The sequence below is a fragment of the Hyperolius riggenbachi genome, chromosome 7 (genome assembly GCF_040937935.1).
Source record: "Hyperolius riggenbachi isolate aHypRig1 chromosome 7, aHypRig1.pri, whole genome shotgun sequence".
Lineage (NCBI taxonomy): Eukaryota > Metazoa > Chordata > Amphibia > Anura > Hyperoliidae > Hyperolius > Hyperolius riggenbachi.
The window spans coordinates 258378450-258398877 of NC_090652.1; the positions used below are offsets into that span (position 1 = coordinate 258378450).

At 46.0% G+C, this 20428-nt stretch overlaps 1 protein-coding gene across 1 annotated transcript in view; it reads left to right on the forward strand.

Moving 5' to 3' along the window:
- The first annotated feature begins 839 nt into the window (after nucleotides 1-839).
- Nucleotides 840-20428, forward strand: part of STK39 (serine/threonine kinase 39) — an 827935-nt gene continuing 808346 nt past the window's right edge. The window contains exon 1 of the mRNA XM_068247051.1: nucleotides 840-1056. Coding sequence (XP_068103152.1) covers nucleotides 936-1056 — 121 coding nt within the window. The 5' untranslated portion in view covers nucleotides 840-935. The remainder of the gene's footprint in view (nucleotides 1057-20428) is intronic.

Sequence of the window (20428 nt, forward strand, 5' to 3'; positions counted from 1 at the left end):
GGCCGGGAGTCAGGTGCCAGATAGTTGCAGATCAGCTAATACTAGGCTAGCGGTTCCGCAACCATGAACTGCACAGTAGAGTGTGTGTGTGTGTGTGTGTGTGTGTGTGTGTGTGTGTGTGTGTGTGTGTGTGTGTGTGTGTGTGTGTGTGTGTGTGTGTGTGTGTGTGTGTGTGTGTGTGTGTGTGTGTGTGTGTGTGTGTGTGTGTGTGTGTGTGTGTGTGTGTGTGTGTGTGTGTGTGTGTGTGTGTGTGTGTGTGTGTGTGTGTGTGTGTGTGTGTGTGTGTGTGTGTGTGTGTGTGTGTGTGTGTGTGTGTGTGTGTGTGTGTGTGTGTGTGTGTCACACATATACTACTGTGCAGTTCATGGTTGCGGAATATATATATACATACACATACATACATGCCGTCTGTGTATACATGGTGAGCTCTATAGCTCTAAAATCATGGGCACTATGGGACAATGCCAACATCTGGAAGGAGGGGGGGGGGGGGGGGGTGCCACATAGCACAGGGCACTTTCGGAAGTGTTCTGGCACCCATAACCCAATGGGTCAGAGATATTCAGTTAGCACAAAGGGGACCCGACCTGCATCCTATTAGGCAGGTGGTTTGAATGTTTTGGCTGATCAGTGTACACTGGCCAGCTGTGATGTAAAGGGGTGTGAGTGAGGAACAGCCCCCCCAGCCTAGAGGGGCAGTGGGAGTATCACTGCTCTGCCCAGGCACCTGTAGGGGCTCTCCTCCTGCCACAGGTTGCCTGGCCGGGGGCGCATCAGCTGGGAGGCTGCTCAGCAAGCACCACCTCTCTCTCCTCGGCTGCTGTCACACAGGAGGAAGCGCTGGCTGTACCTCCCCCCGCCTCTCCTCCGCCTGCCTGTCACTGTCCCCGGCTGCCAGTGCCAGCAGAGGTGCCCGCTCAGCATCCGCCAGCAGCATGGCAGAGCCGCAGCAGCCGGAGTCCCCGGTGCACAGCCAGCCTCAGGCACCGCAGCAGCCGCAGCCGCAGGTCGGGTGGCCCATCTGCAGGGAGAGCTACGAGCTCCAGGAGGTGATCGGTCAGTGCGCTAATCTTCTCTCTTGCAGGGTTGTGTAATGCGGGCAGGTAGCGGGGCATGGGGCCTACCGGCATCCTCCAGCAGCCCCCTGGCACTGCCATGATGCTGCACATCCCCATCCCCTCTGACCGCAGCCAGCCAGGGAAAGTTCCCCGGGCATTGCATCACCTTGCAGCAGCTGCTGTCACTGGGTTGCCTTTAAGGTCACACCTACTACACCCAATTCTCTCCTTCCTTCCTCCCCTGTGCAGCAATGTCACTCCATCCCGGATCCATAGCCCTCTCCTGATCCTGGCCGGGGGCAATCCCAGCCATAGAGGGCATGGATAGCCCGTCCCAAGGGCAGGAGTACTTCCATCACTGCTCATGTTTCTCTACAGTTATTAGCAACTCTCAAAATATTTCTCAATGTTTTGAGCCAAGTCCAGGTCATTTTTATAATTAGGGATCCTTGCACACAATGCACAATGCGATTCAGTGCAATCGCAACTCACCGTAGCCAAAAACACGCATAGCGCATTATCGCTACGCAGTAGTAGTAAGGACAATTCATGGTCCCCCCAACAAAACTTTGACAGGGTCCCCAGTGTTCATTCCCCTTCCCTTGCCTCTCCTTGGTGCTGGGCTTGCAGTAAATGTAGAGGGATGTACATGGAAACAGGAAATAGTGTCAGTTATGAGAAATTTTTGATGGAATTCAGGATTTGGAAAGTTGTGATGATGTTCAAGAATGTGATGACATGACTTTATAGGGATACATATTTTTTGGGTTGAAGAATAAATGTTGATTGTTTTTCATAAAAAATAAGATATTTCTTGAAAAGAAGTCGTAGAGATAGGGGCCGCTACAACCTCCCTAGGACTGCCCAGTTAAGACAACAATGGTAGTAGAGATAGGGGCCGCAACAACCACCCTAGGACTGCTTCCAGTTAAGACAACAATGGTAGTAGAGATAGGGGCCGCTACAACCACCCTAGGACTGCGCAGTTAAGACAACAATGGTAGTAGAGATAGGGGCCGCTACAACCACCCTAGGACTGCGCAGTTAAGACAACAATGGCAGTAGAGATAGGGCCCGCTACAACCACCCTAGGACTGCCCAGTTATGACAACAATGGTAGTAGAGATAGGGGCCGCTACAACCTCCCTAGGACTGCTTCCAGTTAAGACAACAATGGTAGTAGAGATAGGGGCCGCTACAACCACCCTAGGACTGCTTCCAGTTAAGACAACAATGGTAGTAGAGATAGGGGCCGCTACAACCACCCTAGGACTGCCCAGTTAAGACAACAATGGCAGTAGAGATAGGGGCCGCAACAACCACCCTAGGACTGCCCAGTTAAGACAACAATGGTAGTAGAGATAGGGGCCGCTACAACCACCCTAGGACTGCCCAGTTAGGACAACAATGGCAGTAGAGATAGGGGCCGCTACAACCACCCTAGGACTGCGCAGTTAAGACAACAATGGCAGTAGAGATAGGGGCCGCTACAACCACCCTAGGACTGCTTCCAGTTAAGACAACAATGGTAGTAGAGATAGGGGCCGCTACAACCACCCTAGGACTGCGCAGTTAAGACAACAATGGTAGTAGAGATAGGGGCCGCTACAACCACCCTAGGACTGCCCAGTTAAGACAACAATGGCAGTAGAGATAGGGGCCGCTACAACCTCCCTAGGACTGCCCAGTTAGGACAACAATGGTAGTAGAGATAGGGGCTGCTACAAAAACGCCGAGGATTGTGAACAGCCCAGCGCTTTTGGGGCGATTTTGAAGCGCTCCTATCTTTAACATTGAATCGCTAATTGCTCAAAATCGCTCAGAAATGGTGCAGGCTACAAGTTTGCGTTTCAGCAAATCGCTGAAAACACAAAATGCTTAAATGAGAACAGCCACATAGACTTTACATTGCACAAGCGCTTTTCAAAACGCTAGCGATTTCCAGCGATGCAGAAATCGCCTGAAAAGCGCTCTAGTGTAAATGGGCCCTAAATGCATCTTTAGGAGCAATAATGAACATGAGACCCGTCTTATTTTAAGCTTTATAGCACCCAAATTATTGGAACTATGGGACAATGCCAACATCTGGAATGATGGAAAAGGGCGTAAATGGCAGCTTGGTCACTCCTTTTCCTTTCAGGATGGGGAATGGGAGGCGTGGGTGAGCAGCCCCCCAATCAGGGCATGGGAGGGAGCATGACTAAACTGCCACGAAACCACCTTCTCATAGGGGTCAAAGGTGGGGGTGGTACTACCAACTGGGGAAGAGGAGAATTATGGATAGCGTGGCTCTGTGCACTGTGCCAAAAAATGAAGACCGTAACATGCTCTTACTGCCAGTCTACAGCAAGGGCAAGGAGACCATAGAGTTAATAAAAAATCTTTGACTAATAAAAGAATTGTAATCAAATCATTCCTTTTTAGTTGAAGTATTTTAACAGGTTGTGTAACACAGACAAAGCTATTATCATCCCGGTGTTCAACTGTTCATTGCTTTGAAGCTATGCAAGTTTCACTGTAAAGGCTGCATTGGGTGGCCATGTCAGCTTGTAGTGAGATTGGAGTGATCACTCTAAATATTGTATACGCAGAGCCAGCATCCCTGTAGATGTGAGGATTCATCTGCTTTGTGGAATTAATGTGTTATTGCAGTAAGATGTAGAAAAAAAACCTGGAACACAATACATTTCACTTCTGCTTTGTGCACACCGGTGAACTAGAAAAGTAATCAAAGAGTGATAGTGTTACTATGGCTTCCAGTAAGTTTTCCTGTAAGTTTTCTTTAAAAAAAAATGTTCTGCAAAACTAAGGATAGAAAGACATTATTTAATGGAATTCAGTTACAATTTGTTTTGTATTGTGTTGACATATGCAGAGGTGTATCTATAGGGGAAGGAGTCTCTGCAGTTGCTAGAGGCCCAGGGCTGTGGGGTCCCACCCTACTTAGACATGGATGATCCTCTGCAGCAGATATGGCCACTCTAGGTATGGATGGCATGGGGTGGGGGATCATGGTGTCTGCAATGCTATACAATTCTTGACAAATGTGCCCCGGCCAGTGGTTCGTTGCCTATTGGGTAAGAAGTCCTTAGGCAAGATTCTCTAACACTGCAAGGTGGCCTCTTGATCGCGCCCTTAGCAGCTGCAGCTCTCGAGCGCTTTGAGTCCAACAAGAGAAAAGTGCTATACAAATGTTAGGATTATTATTATTACTAGCTAAAAGGCCCGCCCATTAAAAAAATAGGTGCTAGGCCTCGGCCACGAATCTCCCCCTCCCCCCGCACAAACACACTTCTGCATGTGCACAGCTGCACGATTGCTCACACGCTCGCCCCCTTGCGTCTCCTCCTCCTCTGGTCTCTGAAGTCTGTCCGCATGCCAGGTGCAACACACTGGCACAGGAGGATGCAGGACAGGAAGATAATTATATGGGATTATTATTATTATTATTACGACCACACAGGAAGGGGTTGTAAATATCGAAAGGGGGAGGGGCTGGGAGGGTCATCAGAGATTTATTGGGACAGAGCTTGATTTATAGGTACATCTCTGGACGTTTGTTATATAATCGTTTGAAATGAAAAGCCCCTTTTAGAAAATCTTTTTTTGAGCCTTTAAAAAGTGTATGGATGACTTCCTCTGTGCTACTACCTAAGACAAATATTGCTATTTCTATTCTTTATATATAAAGTATACTTCAGCTTTCAGTTCAGTTTTAGGCACAGTAGTTAAAGAGCACCACCAGCTAAATAGTAAATTTACTGTGTACCTAGTTTAACTTTAATGGACAACTGTTGTCTGAAGAATATGGGGGCTTCCATATTTATTACTTTTGAAACAATGCCTGTTGCCTGGCAGCCCTGCTGATCTATTTGGCTGCAGTAGTGTTTGAATCATACCAGAAACAAGCATGCAGCTAATCTTGTCAGTTCTGACAATGATGTCAGAAATACCTGATCTGCTGCATGCTTGTTCAGGGGCTATGGCTAAGTATTAGAGGGATAGGATCAGCAGGGCAGCCAGGCAACTGGTATTGCTTAAAAGGAAATAAATATGGAAGCTCCATTAAGTTTTAATATGGTTCACAGTAAATTGACCATTTAGCACACTGGAGGTGCTCTTTAACTGCTGTGCCCAGCCTCCATATCTCTCTTGTTACAGTTGTCCTATAAGGTACAATCAGCTTTTGCCGCAAGCCTCTCTGAAGAGAAGTCCGTAGACCTGTAGCCACACCCACCTGTGTTGCCATGGTTCGCCTCCAGCAGCCTATCAGCAACACAGGTGGAGGTGGCTACCAAGCTCTAAGTTTCTACAGAGAGTCTTCGGGCAAAATCGGGTGAGTTAGGCCCCTTTTACAAGTAATCAATTGTTCTCAGTTGTAACTGAAAGAAAACTGATTTTCAAAGTAATGTCCATATTTTCCTATGGCTCAGTTCCCACTATATGCATTTTAACTGAAAGATGTTTCACAATGCACTGCTATGGAGGGAAAAAAAAGCACACCAACGCATACTAACACATAAGGTGTAAAAGGACCCTAAATGTAATTTTTAACCTCTTGACGACCAGTTAACGCCGATTGGCGTAAACTGGTCGTCTGCGGGTTACCATGGATACGGCCGCTCGATAGAGCGGCCTTTCCATGTCAGTTCACGGAGGGTGTTTCCGTGAACAGCCGGAGAGCCGCCGATCGCGGCTCGCCGGCAAAATGTAAACAGGCGGGGAAGAAATCCCCGCTGTTTACATCATACGGCGCTGCTGGGCAGCAGCGCCGTAAGGCAGATCGGCGATCCCCGGCCTCTGATTGGCCGGGGATCGCCGGCATATGATAGGCTGAAGCCTATCCTTCAATGTGCAGGACGGAAATCCGTACTGCGCAGCTCACAGGGGGAGGGAGAGGGAGGGAGCGGGCGAGACGTCGGAGAACGCGGCGGAGGGGGGCTTTGAAGAGCCCCCCCCGCTAAGCAAATACAGCGGGTGGCGATCAGACCCCCCCCAGCAGGACATCCCCCTAGTGGGGAAAAAAAGGGGGGTAGTCTGATCGCCCTGCTGCACTCCTGATCGGTGCTGCGGGCTGTAGAGACCCTGGTCGGCAAGTGGTTAATAGCTGATTGTATTTAAAGTGTACCTGAGATGAGGACTTAATAACATACATGGGGCTTCCTCCAGTCCTCTTCAGGCCATCCTCCGCCTCGTTCTTCTGCAAGTGGCACCAGAAAATCCTCCTGTTGGGGCCAGTCGGTGCAGATGCAGTCAGTCCAGCCACATGCACAGTTGGCCCTGGCCCGGAGGACTTTCCGGGGCCAATTGCACAAGAGCAAAGAGGCGGAAGGGGGCTGGAGGAAGCTCCAAGTATGTATATATCCTCAACTCAGTCCTCAACTCAGGTTTCCTTTAACCACTTGAGGACCATAGGCTTACACCCCTCTAGGGACCAGGCTATGTTTTACAGTTCAGGTCACTGCAGCTTTAAGGGCTCGCTGCAGGGCCGTACAACTTAGCACACAAGTGATTCCCCCCCTCCCCTTCTCTGCCCACCTACAGACCTTTCTGTTGGTGGGCTGTGATCGCTCCTGGAATGTTTATTTATTATTGTATAAATATTCGTTCAATTTTTAAATACATTTTGCTATTTCTTTTAGATTTTTTTTAATCCATCCTCCCTCCCACAGCCAGCCTATGACAGGCAGCGGATCGGTTCTTTGCCTCCAGAGGGGACAGTCGTGTCACACGGCTGTCCCCAGTACTGTGCTGCCGTAGATCGCAGCGCTGTACAGTGTAAATAGACAGTAAAACCGCCGTCTAACAGTCTCCTAGTCTCCTGCAAAACAAGCCCCCAGAACTCGACGCCAATCAATGTTAGGTGGTCCTGGGGGAGCCACCGTGTTCAGGCCCATCGGCGTGATGCGGTCGCTAGGTAGTTAAATAAGGTCCTTCGTAAATTGACTATTGACCACACTGGAAGTGCTCATTAATGCTAGGTACACACGATACAATTTTCTGCCAGATCAATATTTTCCAACATGTCTGATCTGAATTTCGATCGATTTTCCGATCGATTTTGTGATCGATTGCCATAAAAGTGAACGGAAATCGATCAGAAAATTATTTGGGGAAAATCGATTGAAATTCAGATCGGACATGTTGTAAAAATCGATCTGGCAGGTAAATCTGCCAGAAAATTGTATCGTGTGTAACTAGCATTAGACAGACCGCGCTGAGATGACCCTAACAGACCCTAGCTGTACCTTTCTAAAGGAACAAATACAGAAACTTGTGTCAGGCAGGGGGAGTGGAGCCCTCATGCATCAATTCGAGGATCTGAATTTCAGGATGTAATAATAATAATTAATAATAATTGCAGTATTTGTATAGCGCCTTTCTCCCGTCGGACTCAAAGCGCTTGCGAGGCAGCCACTAGAACGCACTCAGTGGGCAGTAGCAGTGTTATGGAGACTTGCCCAAGAAACTCCTTACTGAAATAGGTGCTGGCTTACTGAACAGGCAGAGCCGAGATTTGAACCCAGGTCTCCTGTGTCAGAGCCCTTAACCATTACACTTTCCAGCCACTAATAGAGATTACAGTGCCTCATAATATCACATGCAAAAAAAATTACTGCACTGTGTCACAATACAATTTCTGAGCTTTCATTATTATCATTGTCAGCACTGCCCTATTGTCTACAGTGCTGTATAAAGTACACTGAGCACATGTCATATTTCTAGTTGTCCCTCTGCAGGTCTCTCTGTGCCTGCGATACTGACAGGCCAGTACTGTACCTAACTGTATGTTTTTGGGTGATGGGAGTAAACTGCAGCACTACCTGGAAGACACCCAAGCAAACAGAGGGAGAGGAGATAAACTTCATGCAAACAGTGTCCTGGCCAATATTATCAGCCTGAGAATTCACACTAAACTCCTGCCTTTTGGGTGAAGTGAATTCACTTCTTAGGAGATTTTGTTCTCAGCAATCTTCCCTTGTTTCACCTGCCGGTCTCAGGGCTGGCTCACACCAAGAGCGCGTGTGACTGCTTTTTAAAACGCTTGCGTTTCAAAAAGCGCTTGGCTAATGTATTTGAATGGGATGGCTCACACTAGAGCGATGTGCTTTTTTCCCCAAACGCGGGTCCTGCAGCATTTTTGCTGATTTCTGAGGCGATTCAGTCTCAATGTTAAGTATAGGAAAGTGGAAAATCGCTCTGAAAAATGCTAGATCAGAGCGATTTTCCAAATGTTTTTGTTACAGAAGCTGTTCAGTTACAACTACTGTAACAAAATATAAAAAATGCTATAACAAAACGCTCCAAAAATCGCTAGACATGATTAGAAAATCGCTCGGCACATGTCTAGAATCGCATTAACAAAATCATTTCAAAAGCGCAGAGCGTTTGCTTTTACACTACTGCTTTTTGGTGTGCACTGGCCCGAACTTACGAACACTGTGGAAGTACTGTGTTTGGTAGGTATATAAAACATTCTAAGTAAGCTGAATTAACCACTTGACGACCACAGTGCTAACCCCCCCTAAAGACCAGGCCATTTTTTGCAGTACTGGGCTATGCAGGCTTTTCAGCCTCCTGTACAGCCCAGCTATAGAGCCCAGCGATTGGACTCATGTCCTTTTTTTTGTCCCTAAGGGGACATGCCGCCGGAGGGGTCCGATCGCTGCAGCACTTTATATTTTTTTTTTCCTAACCCTCTATGAGGCTCTCTCTCCATCCCTCCCTCCTCCCCTCCATGAACAGACTTGAACAGGATGGCGATCCGTCCTGTTCCGCCTCTCATAGGCATCAGCCTATGAGAGGACGGCGCTCCCCAGCCAATCAGAGGCCAATCTCGTACAGCGCTGCCGGAGACGGCAGCGCTGTACGCATGTAAACAAAGGGGATTTCTTTCCCCTTTCATTTACAAACAGCCTGCTAGCCGCAATCGGCGGCTAGCAGGCTAATCGCGGAACTCTGTTCCATGAAGTGGCAGGGAACGATCGCGCATGCGCGCGGCCGTTACCTGGGAAACTGCAGCCCCAGGAATTGACGCCAATCGGCGTTAGGCGGTCCTGGGGCTGCCGCCGTGGCCACACCCATCGGTGTTAGGCGGTCCCCAGAAGGTTAATGTCATTAAAAATCACAATGCATTCAAATGAAGGGTTTTTTTTTTTTTTTAACTATTTCATGTAAAAAAACGTAAACTGTGTAAATCGTTCTCTAGCACAATCACACAAGGCGACAGTAATTGTGTGTTGGAGAATTATCAACACTGGGGACAGGTATGCAGTGTGATCTGAGGGATAACTTACTGTGAGGCACCCCGGGGCAAGACAGAGGGGGACTATAGGGGCGTGCAAGGGACGCAGGACCCTAATCTACTCTAATCTATCATCTGCCACCGTATATCATATGACCCTGCTATGGATACGCACCAGTTCAGTATCATCCACAAGGCAATCTAGGCAGGTGCCTGGGGCAGGGTGGATGTCAGGGGGCCCAATTGCCACTACAGCCAACTGGTCAGATATCTATTATCTAAAGCTAGGCATACATTGTGAAATCTGCAGTACAACAGGTATACAATCCACATCTACCTGGTATGAGTTGTAACCTGTTGCATCTGTAGATATTAGATGATATTTCAGTAACAATCTTGTCTAATATTAATCACTGTGCTCCATCTGTACAGCACAATACAGCACAGCACTATGGGAAGCTTGTTTATGTAGTGTGGCACTTGCGGCCGTGCACCTTCACCTCCCTGCTCTCCTGCCTGGCTCCGTTCCCACTTAAAGGACAACTGTAGGGAGAGGTATATGGAGGCTGCCATATTTATTCCCCCTTAAGCAATACCAGTTACTTTGCAGTCCTGCTGATACATTTGGATGCAGCAGTGTCTGAATAACACCAGAAACAAGCATGCAGCTTGTTGTCAGTTCTGACATTAATGCCGGAAACACCTGATATGCTGCATGCTTGTTCAGGGTCTATGGCTAAAAGTATTAGAGACACAGGATCAGCAGGACGGCCAGGCAACTGGTATTGCACAAAAGGAAAAAAAAACATGGCAGCCTCACTACAGTTGTCCTTTAAAGTAGAACTAAACTCAAAGTTTCCTCTTTGCTCTTTAAGATCAGCAAGAGCGTGACAAAAATAATTTCTTCATTACAATTAATGAAAATCCTAAAATAACCATTTATTACAATTTAGTTTCACTTTGCAGAAGGCACTGAAAGGGTTAAGTCTCAGTGTTTACGGTACGGGGACAGCTGCCTCAGCAGATCTCCTGCAGTCTATTCACAGCAGCTTATAAGAACTACCGTATATACTCAACTATACGTCTTGAAATTTAGGTCTGACGCACTAAATAAAAGTATAGGGGTCGACTTCTACACGAGTCACTTGCAACACTGAGCACACTGAGTAATGAGTTTACTAATAGCGACATTCCCATTTGCAATAATTTACCCTGTGGTAAGTGACACATTCTAGATAATGGAAATGCCAAAAAAGCAAAGGTCTGTAAATCCTGGTCACAACAATTAGCAAGGAAAGGAGTGTGTGTGTGTGTGTGTGTGTGTGTGTGTGGGGAGGGGGGGGGGGGGAGGGCAGAATACTGGGCTGCAGGAAGGGGAGTGAATAATTGCTGCACTTGAGGGCCTGGAGGAGGTATTGGCTGCACATAAGGGACAGGAGGGGTTAATGGCTGCAATACTATATGCAGTGCAGTCAAAAGCCCATCCCGGTCCCCAAGTTCAGCTGTTAATTCTTCCTAGGCCCCAAGTGCAGCCTTTAACTTTGCTTGGTAGACTTATACTTGAGTCAATACAAAATTCCAGCTTGAGAGGGTCAAATATTGGAGTTGACTTGTCGACAAGGTTGACTTGTTTTAGAGTATATACGGGAATTAGACACTTTGATCTGGATAATAACCAAAGAACACAGGGCAGTGAAATAAAAACTTTACATTGTGTGCTGTGCAAGAGTTAAATTCTGCTTTAACAATAAAAAGATCTGATTTGAAGGCAATTTGACAAAAATGTCCAGTGTACAGAAAAATCTCTCTTTTCTTTTTAACTCAAGTGAGAAATCTGATCGAATTTTCCATTTTTATCTATAGAAGTTGATCGGAAGTGGCTTATTTTTCTGATCAGTTTTTTTAGAGACTGTAATGGTGTAGATTAGACTGTCTATTTCGTCATTTTTGTAATAAATGGGAAAAAGATTGATTACAGTAATAAAGTGGTCAGAGTTTTTATGCTACAATCAGGAAAATTGATTGTAATTCTCAAATTGAAAATAAAAATAAAAACTTTTTTGGTGTAATAATAATATGCATTGCTGATTGACCAAGAGTGCCTTACAGGGGTTCTGTTGACGTTTTTAAAAACAAAAACTGCCACTTACCTGGGGCTTCTATCAGCCCCCTGCAGCTGGAATGTCCCGCGCCTTCCTCCTCCGATGCACCGTTCCCCGGCGCCGGCATTGGTGTAATTATTCATCTAACTAGATGAATAGAAGTACGGCGTGCGTTCTGGCTCCCGCAGGCGCAGTACAGGAAACCTTTGTACTGCTCCTGCGGAGTTAGCTCCTGCTAGCCATGCAGCCGCACTTCTATTCGTCTAGTTTTTGTTTTAAAAAACGTCAAAAGAACCCCATTTAAGGGACATCCGAGGTGAAAATAAAAACTGAACTAAATAATTGCATCTGTCCTTCTCTTAAAATGACTTTTTTTTTAGATATTTCACAGTTTTATTTTATATTTCAATCTAGTTGTTCCGTTTTTACTGTTTCATTGTCTCTGCTCAATGACACTTTCACTGAAGTATGCAAGAGCACAAACCTATAAATTATTGACCCTTTTTATCTGTTTCCTGCTCTCAGAAGCCGTTTACTGTTAGGAAAGTGTTTTATGGTTGTAATTACTTATCAGTGAGGGTTATGCTATAGTCTGACCCAGTCCGACCCGGTCCCGACCCAGACAGAAACTTTTTCTTGCATACCTGATGTTTAATTCTTTCAGGCAGAGAAAGAAAAAAAAAAAGAACACAGCCAGGTTATTTGTGTGCTTGGCACTGTACGTACATGTGTCTATCTCATCATGTCACATGTCACCTCGGTTGGCCTTTAAGGTGGCCATACACTTATAGCTGGCCGCCAGATTCTACCATCAGATAGATCCCTGCCAGATCACATCTGATCTGTGCCACACACTAAGGCCTAGTGCACACCGGAGCGTTTCCGTTGCTGTTTGCGATCTGCTTGCGGGTGCGGATCCGCTAGGGTAATGTATTTCAATGGGCTGGTGCACACCAGAGCGGGAGGCGTTTTGCAGAAACGCATACTCCCGGGCTGCTGCAGATTTTGGATTGCGGATGCGTTTCTGCCTCAATGTTAAGTATAGGAAAACCGCAAACCGCTCTGAAAAACGGCACTTCAGAGCGGTTTGCCCAAGCGTTTTTTGTTACAGTAGCTGTTCAGTAACAGCTTTACTGTAACAATACATGAAATCTACTACACCAAAACCGCTACACAAAACCGCAAAACGCTAGCTGAAACGCTGCAGAAAAATAAGAAAAAGCGTTTCAAAATCTGCTAGCATTTTGCGGATCTGCTAGCGGTTTTTGGTGTGCACCAGGCCAGATAACACATTTTTAATAGATTTCAGCATAAAATCTATTAATAAATCTATTGAATCGCAGCGTTGCATTGATCGATCCGGTTCAATGCTATGGGCCGTTGATCTGCCGCCACTCTCAACCCACCGCTGATCAATATCTTCTGTCCAAACCGAAAGAGCGGTTTCAGCTGGTCGATCGGGTTGCCTTCTTCAGCAGATTTTATCAGAGTGATGTGATATGAATTGGCTTGATATGAAAAATTGATAAGTGTATGGCCACCTGGAGTTTTTCATAGATTTTGATTAAATATTTTTATGAAATCGAAAGCCTTGTACACACATTAGATGTTTCTCGGCTGAGGCAGAATGCTAGATCTAGGAGCTCAGGATCATGTCAGCCGAGCGCAGGCCGAGGGCATGGTTTACTCCTCCTCCATGTGTCACGTGCCATTCCTCCTCCCTGATCTGTAACAAGAGTACGTGTCACTAGCCTGTGGGCTAGCATGGCATCTGTCCACCACTCAGCCCCGAGCTGTTGCCTGAGGTAATGGCGTCCTGATCCCTTCGGGTGATAGTACGTCTTACTGTGTAATTGTACAGTGTATGCCTAGATTTAGAGCGGACCCAAACCAAACATTTTTTTAATTCAAAATACTTAGTTGCACCACTCTGACACTCAGGGCTGATGCACACCGAGTGGGTTTCCAGGCGTTTTTGCAGCCGCTTGCGGCTGCGGATACGCTAGGGTAATGTATTTCATTGGGGTCGGTCACACCAGAGCGGGAGGCGTTTTACTTAAAAGCATACTCCTGGGGTAAGGCATTTTTTTGGATTGCGGAGGCGTTTCTGCCTCCAATGTAAAGTATAGGAAATACGCAAACCGCTCTGAAAAACGCCAGTTCAGAGCAGTTTTGCAGTCGTTTTTGTTACAGAAGCTGTTCAATAACAGCTTTACTGTAACAATATCGGAATTCTGCTACACAAAAACCGCTACCCAAAAGCGCAAAATGCTAGCTGAAATGCTTCAGAAAAATAAGAAAAAGCGTTTCAAAATCTGCTAGCATTTTGCGGATCTGCTAGCGGGTTTTGGTGTGCACCAGGCCATACAAAGATAAATAAACACTCCTTCAAGCCTATGAGCATTTCAGTGCATGCTTTTCACCCTCCTCTTTGCATAACTAGGGTTATACAGGTGGCAGCCATTAGCAATTCCTCCTTTGCCAGACACCTCCTACTCCACCAGTCTGCCGGATTCTGTCCCGGCAATATGAAAGGAAGGGAGGGGTTCCTTCAATAAATGTAAAATATTTTATATTTGTCATCATGCAGCTGAAAAAAAGGCTGCTATTTATTATTACAATTTAGAAAATAGATTTTATTTCTGAAATCTTGTATTTTTAATTTGGGTCCACTTTATCTGGTTACCTTGGGATTGGTGGAAGAAACTGGATCACCCAGAGGGGATGCATGAAAACATGAAGACTTGCATGCACATAGTGTCCCTTGTGAATTATGAAGCCAGGATTCCAGGACAATAGTGCTCCAACACATGGCAGACAGGCTGTGATACCCCCATCATGTAATAGGCAGCTTTGATGGCTAGCTATATTCAGAGATCAGTCTGGGACTTTATACCAGAGCTGTTACTTGTGATTCCTCTGCAGTTGTCCTAACTTCACCATAGCTCTCAACTGTCCCTTATTTGGCGGGACAGTCCCTCTTTGGGAACCTATTCCCTCTGTCCCTTTCTGTTCCTCATGTGTCCCTCTTTCAGGACTGATGTACAGATCTGTGTAAATATATGTATTTTTCTACTGAAAATGTGTTTAACTAACTATAAACTTTATGCCCATCGTTTAAATTGATATATATCATATTTTCAAATGTTAAAATGAAAGAATGTAAGAAAGGACCAGTGCGGTTGTAATGATTAAACTACATCTTTTGATTCTGAACTCTTTATGAAATGCATGAGGAGGGGTGTGGTGGGGCGTGGCTAGAGGTGTGGCGGGAAGGGGGGGGTGTTAAAGTGTCCCACTTTCTTCTCAAAATGTTGGGAGGTATGACTCCACCAATCTTGCTCAGCTACTACTAGAGAAACGTGCTGCTGTAAACTGTTCATTTATACTGTATTATAGATTATAGCAGGGGGCGTGAGTGAGTGACACAGCTGCCTTTTGGCATATTAACTTTGTTCTAGTGCAGGGGTCAGGAACCTTTTTTGCTGAAAGAGCCATAAACACCACATATTTTAAAATGTAATTCTGTGAAAGCCGTACATTATGTTCCAAGCTGGAACAGTGCGCATGCGCAGCAGAGGGCTCACGTCCCTGTTGCCATGGTGATGTGCACACAGTTGATCCTTCGGGCAGCAGAAGTGTCTTTAGCTTCTCTTCGGTTTCAGCAACATCAGCAATTTCCCAGAGAGCCAGACAGGAGAAATACCGACTAACAGCTTGTATGATTAGCTAGCTAACTTGGCGGATGATTCACTTTGTAGGGCGAGATTCCTGCACTTTGGCCCAAAAGGCTACCTGTCAAGTGACAGGCAGCCTATTGGGCCAATCAAAGTGCAGAGATCTAGTCCTACAAAGTCACTGGACCTGACAGGATCCAGAGTGGGACAATTGGATTGGCCGTCAGTTTTGGGAGAACGTGTGTAAGGCCCAGTGCACACCGAGCGGTTTTTGGAGCGATCCGCCGGCCGCATCCGCCTCTAAAAACGCTTGTCTAATGTATTGCAATGGCATGGTGCACACCGGCGGTTTGCGGTTTTTGCCAAGCCGCAAACGCGCCTCCTGCTGCGCATTTGCGGTTTTCGGAAGCGTTTCGTCCTCAATGTAAAGTATAGGAAAAACGCAAACCGCTCTGAAAAAAGCTAGTTCAGAGCGGTTTGCCAGGCATTTTTGTTACAGTAGCTGTTCAGTAACAGCTTTTACCAGGGCCGGTTTAAGCAACAATGGGGCCCCAGGGCAAAATAAACCTGGGGGGCCCCCCAACATATACCCCAGAAAAATCGGCATTAGGGGACCTTTTTTGCAGCTGGTATAACAGGGTGTGAAGTCCCAATCGGTCGGAGCTCCACATTCTGGCTATCCCAGCCTGCATGGGGGACAAGGGGTTAAAAAGTTTCAGGAGGGGGGACCCCACATAATAAAAAAAAAAAAAAAATTCCCACACTCTAAACATAAAAAAAAAAATTGGGAAAATAGGAAAAAATGCCAGGGATCTTCATACAGCCATATTGCGGCTGTATAGCGATCCCTGGCCAAAGTGCTGCGGCTGCGTATGGACCCCTGGAAACCCCGTCAGGAAATGTATTGCTCTTTCTTTTGATGCATGTAAAATTACACTACCATTAGGTTTGCTACTAAAAGTGACATTTACCACATTTAAAAGTATACTTTTTTCCTTCGAAACTTTAAAATCGATTTTCTCAAAAACTATAAGGTCTTTTTGAAAAATTGTTTTTTCCTCTTATTCCTAATGATCTCCTTAACATATCCTGCAAATTTAGGGTTTCTAGCATTTAAGGTGGATTTGCTATTAACCATTAAAGTCGGCAGGTTTTTAAATGTGTATTTTTTTTTTCCTTTGAAACTTTAAAAGCGATTTTCTCAAAAACTATAAGGCCGATTTGAAATTTTTTTTTCCTCTTGTAGCCACTGGGGGCCCCTACGCGCTCTGGGGCCCTGGGGCAGCTGCCTCCTTTGCCTTAAGGGCTCGTTTCCACTAGTGCGGCGTGCGTCTCGTAGACGCACGCCGGCACTGAGCGGGTGGGCGGGATCGCAGGCGATTCCCATCAGCCGTGCCATGCACGGCTATGGGAATCGCAGCCTCCGCCGCGAATTCTGTGGGGGTTTCCGGCCGAATCGCTACTGCAAGCGATTCGGCCGGCGGCGCCGTTGTCCCCTATGGCAGAGTTTCCCCGCGCGATTTGCCTGCGGGGAAACTCTGCGGATTCGCGGCCGTTTCCGCGAGAGTGGAAACGGGCCCTAATGGTAGCGCCGGCCCTGGCTTTTAACTGTAACAATATGTGTAATCTGCTACACAAAAACGCACGCAAAACCGCTAGGTATGTTTAGAAAACCTCTCTAAACATACCTAGAATCGCTCTGGAATCTGCTCCCAAAACCGCTAGCGTATTGCGGATCTGCTAGCGGTTTTGGTGTGCACTGGGCCTAAGGGCTGGTGCACACCAAAACCCGCTAGCAGATCCGCAAAATGCTAGCAGATTTTGAAACGGTTTTTCTTCTTTTTCTGTAGCGTTTCAGCTAGCGTTTTGCGGTTTTGTCTAGCGGTTTTGGTGTAGTAGATTTCCTGTATTGTTACAGTAAAGCTGTTACTGAACAGCTACTGTAACAAAAACCGCCTGGCAAACCGCTCTGAAGTGCCGTTTTTCAGAGCGGTTTGCGTTTTTCCTATACTTAACATTGAGGCAGAAACGCATCCGCAATCCAAAAAATGCCTCACCCAGGCATTTTTCGTTTCTGCAAAACGCCTCCCGCTCTGGTGTGCACCACCCCATTGAGATACATTGACCAAGCAGATCCGCAGCCGCAAGCGGATCTGAAAACGCCCAAAAAGCCGCTCGGTGTGCACCAGCCCTATGGCCTGGTGCACACCAGAGGAGTTTTTCTGAGCGTTTTGAGTTTTTAAATCTGCTGCTAATGTTATCCTATGTGTCTGTGCACACTGGAGCAATGAGGTTTTGTAAAAAAAAACATAGCATTACATTGGGAAGAGCTTTTGAAACCTCTAAAGGCTCTTCCCAATGTAATGCTATGGTTTTTTTTTTACAAAACCTCATTGCTCCAGTGTGCATAGACACATAGGATAACATTAGCAGCAAATTTAAAAACTCAAAACGTTTAGAAAAACTCCTCTGGTGTGCACCAGGCCTAAGTTAGTAATGCACGCTACAGCAGTAGTGTGTCTGCTCTGAAAATTTGACTTGCTCTGCCACACTAAGCTACGCTGCTTGAGCAGTGTAGCTTAGTGAATCAACCTCTACTGATTTGTCTGTGAGCCAGATGTAGCCATCAAAAGAGCCACATCTGGCTCCTGAGCCATAGGTTCCCTACCTCTGTTCTAGTGGATGCTAATACACAGCTTTGTTTGTATTATTCTGGATACTCAGAGACACAACAGGAAGTTGGGGGAAGGCTTGGGATGCAATGTTTTCATAAACAAAAGCTGTAGGAAGAATATACAATTTTTCATTGGCCCCTCCCTCTTTCTATGCCTTATCAGCGGCCTAGGAAGTGTGTGAGAGTTCTGCATACAGGATTATGGGACATCATGTCCCGGACGTGTATAGAAAGGTATGTGACATTTGCGGACCTTGTCCAATCCTCCCTAGTTTCTGCAGTAATGGTGATGTTTGGACTAGGAGTCTGATACGTATTATAAATACATGTCACGTGGGACATGTATGGCTGATATTGAGGTGAAACCGATCCCACAGTGTGATGTCATGACTAGGGAGGATCAATGAGATGCAAATTCTTCTGAAATTATGCAAATTTTTATGCAAATATATGCAGTTTGAAAATTGACCAACCAATTTAAACTGATTGGTCCATTTTCAAGCTGCATACATTTGCATACAAATTTGCAGCAACTCAGAGGAATTTGCATATCTGCGATCATCCCTAGTCTTGACCATGGTCCTGACAGTTAGCTGTCTGTCAACCTCATTGCATTGTGGGAACTAACAGCTTTTTCCAACTTCCAAGCAAATAGTATCTCTCAATAACATTCCATACAGATCACCTGGCAGGACTAAAGATGTCACCAACAGTGACACATTTCAGAATGCAAATCAGGGAGAGGAAAGATTCTACAATGGGCAAACACTGACTCAATAATCTAAGAATGAATAATTAATTACCGGTATGTTATTTTTACTACAGTTCCTCTTTATGTTCAGAAAAGCTTCAAATAAAACAGTGTGCTTTGACTTTATATAGATCATTTTGCATACGATTAGGAATAAAATCAAAAAGAGAATTCCCCACATTTCATAGTTACAGATTGCCCAGCAAGCTCATGGTGAACCAGAACTCCTAGTAGTGTGTAAGGGACTAAAAAGGACCAAAAAGCCTCCCTACTAAAAAAAAAAAAAAAAAAAAAAAAAAAATTAGCCACACTAACCTCATCCCACTCATAGCCTGATTAGTGGTTGTTTTTTTGTATTTGGGCTTTGCATAGTGGGCTGTTGTAGACTATGCAGCACCGTGTGGTAATTTCATTTTTTTGTTGTTGTTTTCGCTCTCTCTATGTACCTTTCTTTCCAACCTCACTGCACTCCGCGTTTGGAAACTTTCTGCTAATTGGCTGCTGACTGTAAATTTAACCTCATCACAGTCAAAACAAAAGAGATTATTTCTGTCCGATAAAAAGCTGGTGTGTACATATAGGAGCGCAATATTTCAGTGTCAGATATTGGTAATGTGCAGTTCTACTGATAATCATTTTTGGGTTCCTGCAAGGTGTCCTAGGTGACCTAACCCTAGTTTCTGTCCTTCTATGCCCAAGTCCCTTATTGCCACTAACCCCATTTCCCAGTAGCCGTATTATAACTCCTGACAGCAAGAAGGAAATAAATTCAATAGGTCATCATTATTGTGTATGGGGGCTGAATAAACATTATGGGCCAATTTCCACTAAGCCCAAATCTGAACCAAATCTGCAGCGTTTCCCCACATTTGAGTTGCACGAGCACACTTCAATGTGAATCTGGAAGACATGCTGCAGATTTCTGCAGCACACAGCGCAGCAATTTGGGTTGCAGCTACGCAGCAGAACAGAAGCCACAGCCGAATTGGAAATGGCCGCAGCTCCCAGTGGAAATAAGCCCTAAAGGCCCGTAAACACGCCTGACTAAAGCCGATAACAGCTGCCTCAGCTGATAGTTAGGCTTTTGTACAGCAGCCACTGACCCCCAACCCGTTAGTGACCTGCCTAGCGGACCTGGTCCCCTTGGGTGACATTGCTGGTTCGGCATGTACAGACGCGTGTCAGCTGTGTCTGTCTGTTGCTATGCTGGGGGCGGAGGGATGACAGAGCAGCGCATAGGTGACATCATGCGGTGGGCGGGGTAGCGGCGTCTTCAAAGCAGTTGGCCGCCCGTCAGGTGAGGTGATTTGCCGGGCGGATCGCTTCCGCTTGCGCAGTAGGTGGTTGGGGTTATGTACACACGCCTGAATACTACAAATACCCATATACAAAAGAAATGTGCACTGTCTGACCAAAATCTTTGCTGATTTATTAGCAAGGTAACATGGGTACATCTAGGAAAAAATGTCCAACACTGCAGTCATTTGTTATGGAAAAAGGAGGCCTTAGGGCCCATTCTCACTACGGTGATTAGAGGGAGATTCCCGCTAATCGCCTGTTTAAAGCACTAGTGCTATTCTAACCTTATGGCAGTTAACTCAATGCTGCGATTGGCGCCGATTCCGGCCGATTAGTGCCAATTGCAAAACGTGTTACCTGCAGCATTTTGCTGCGATTCTGGAGTGATCGCGGTCCAGTGCTTAATAAAGCGCTGATTGTGATCACTCCAAATCGCGGAAATGTACAGTGATTTTCCTGTGCTAATCGCTGTAAAATCACTTGCGCAAAACCGCACTGCTAAGCGCTACCGTTTTGCACTTTTAAGTGTGAATGGGCCCTAAGAACTTATTCATACCTAGGGTGTATTTGCTCTTTTTTAAGCACCAGCGATTTTGAAAATCGCCTTAAGGGCTGGAACCCA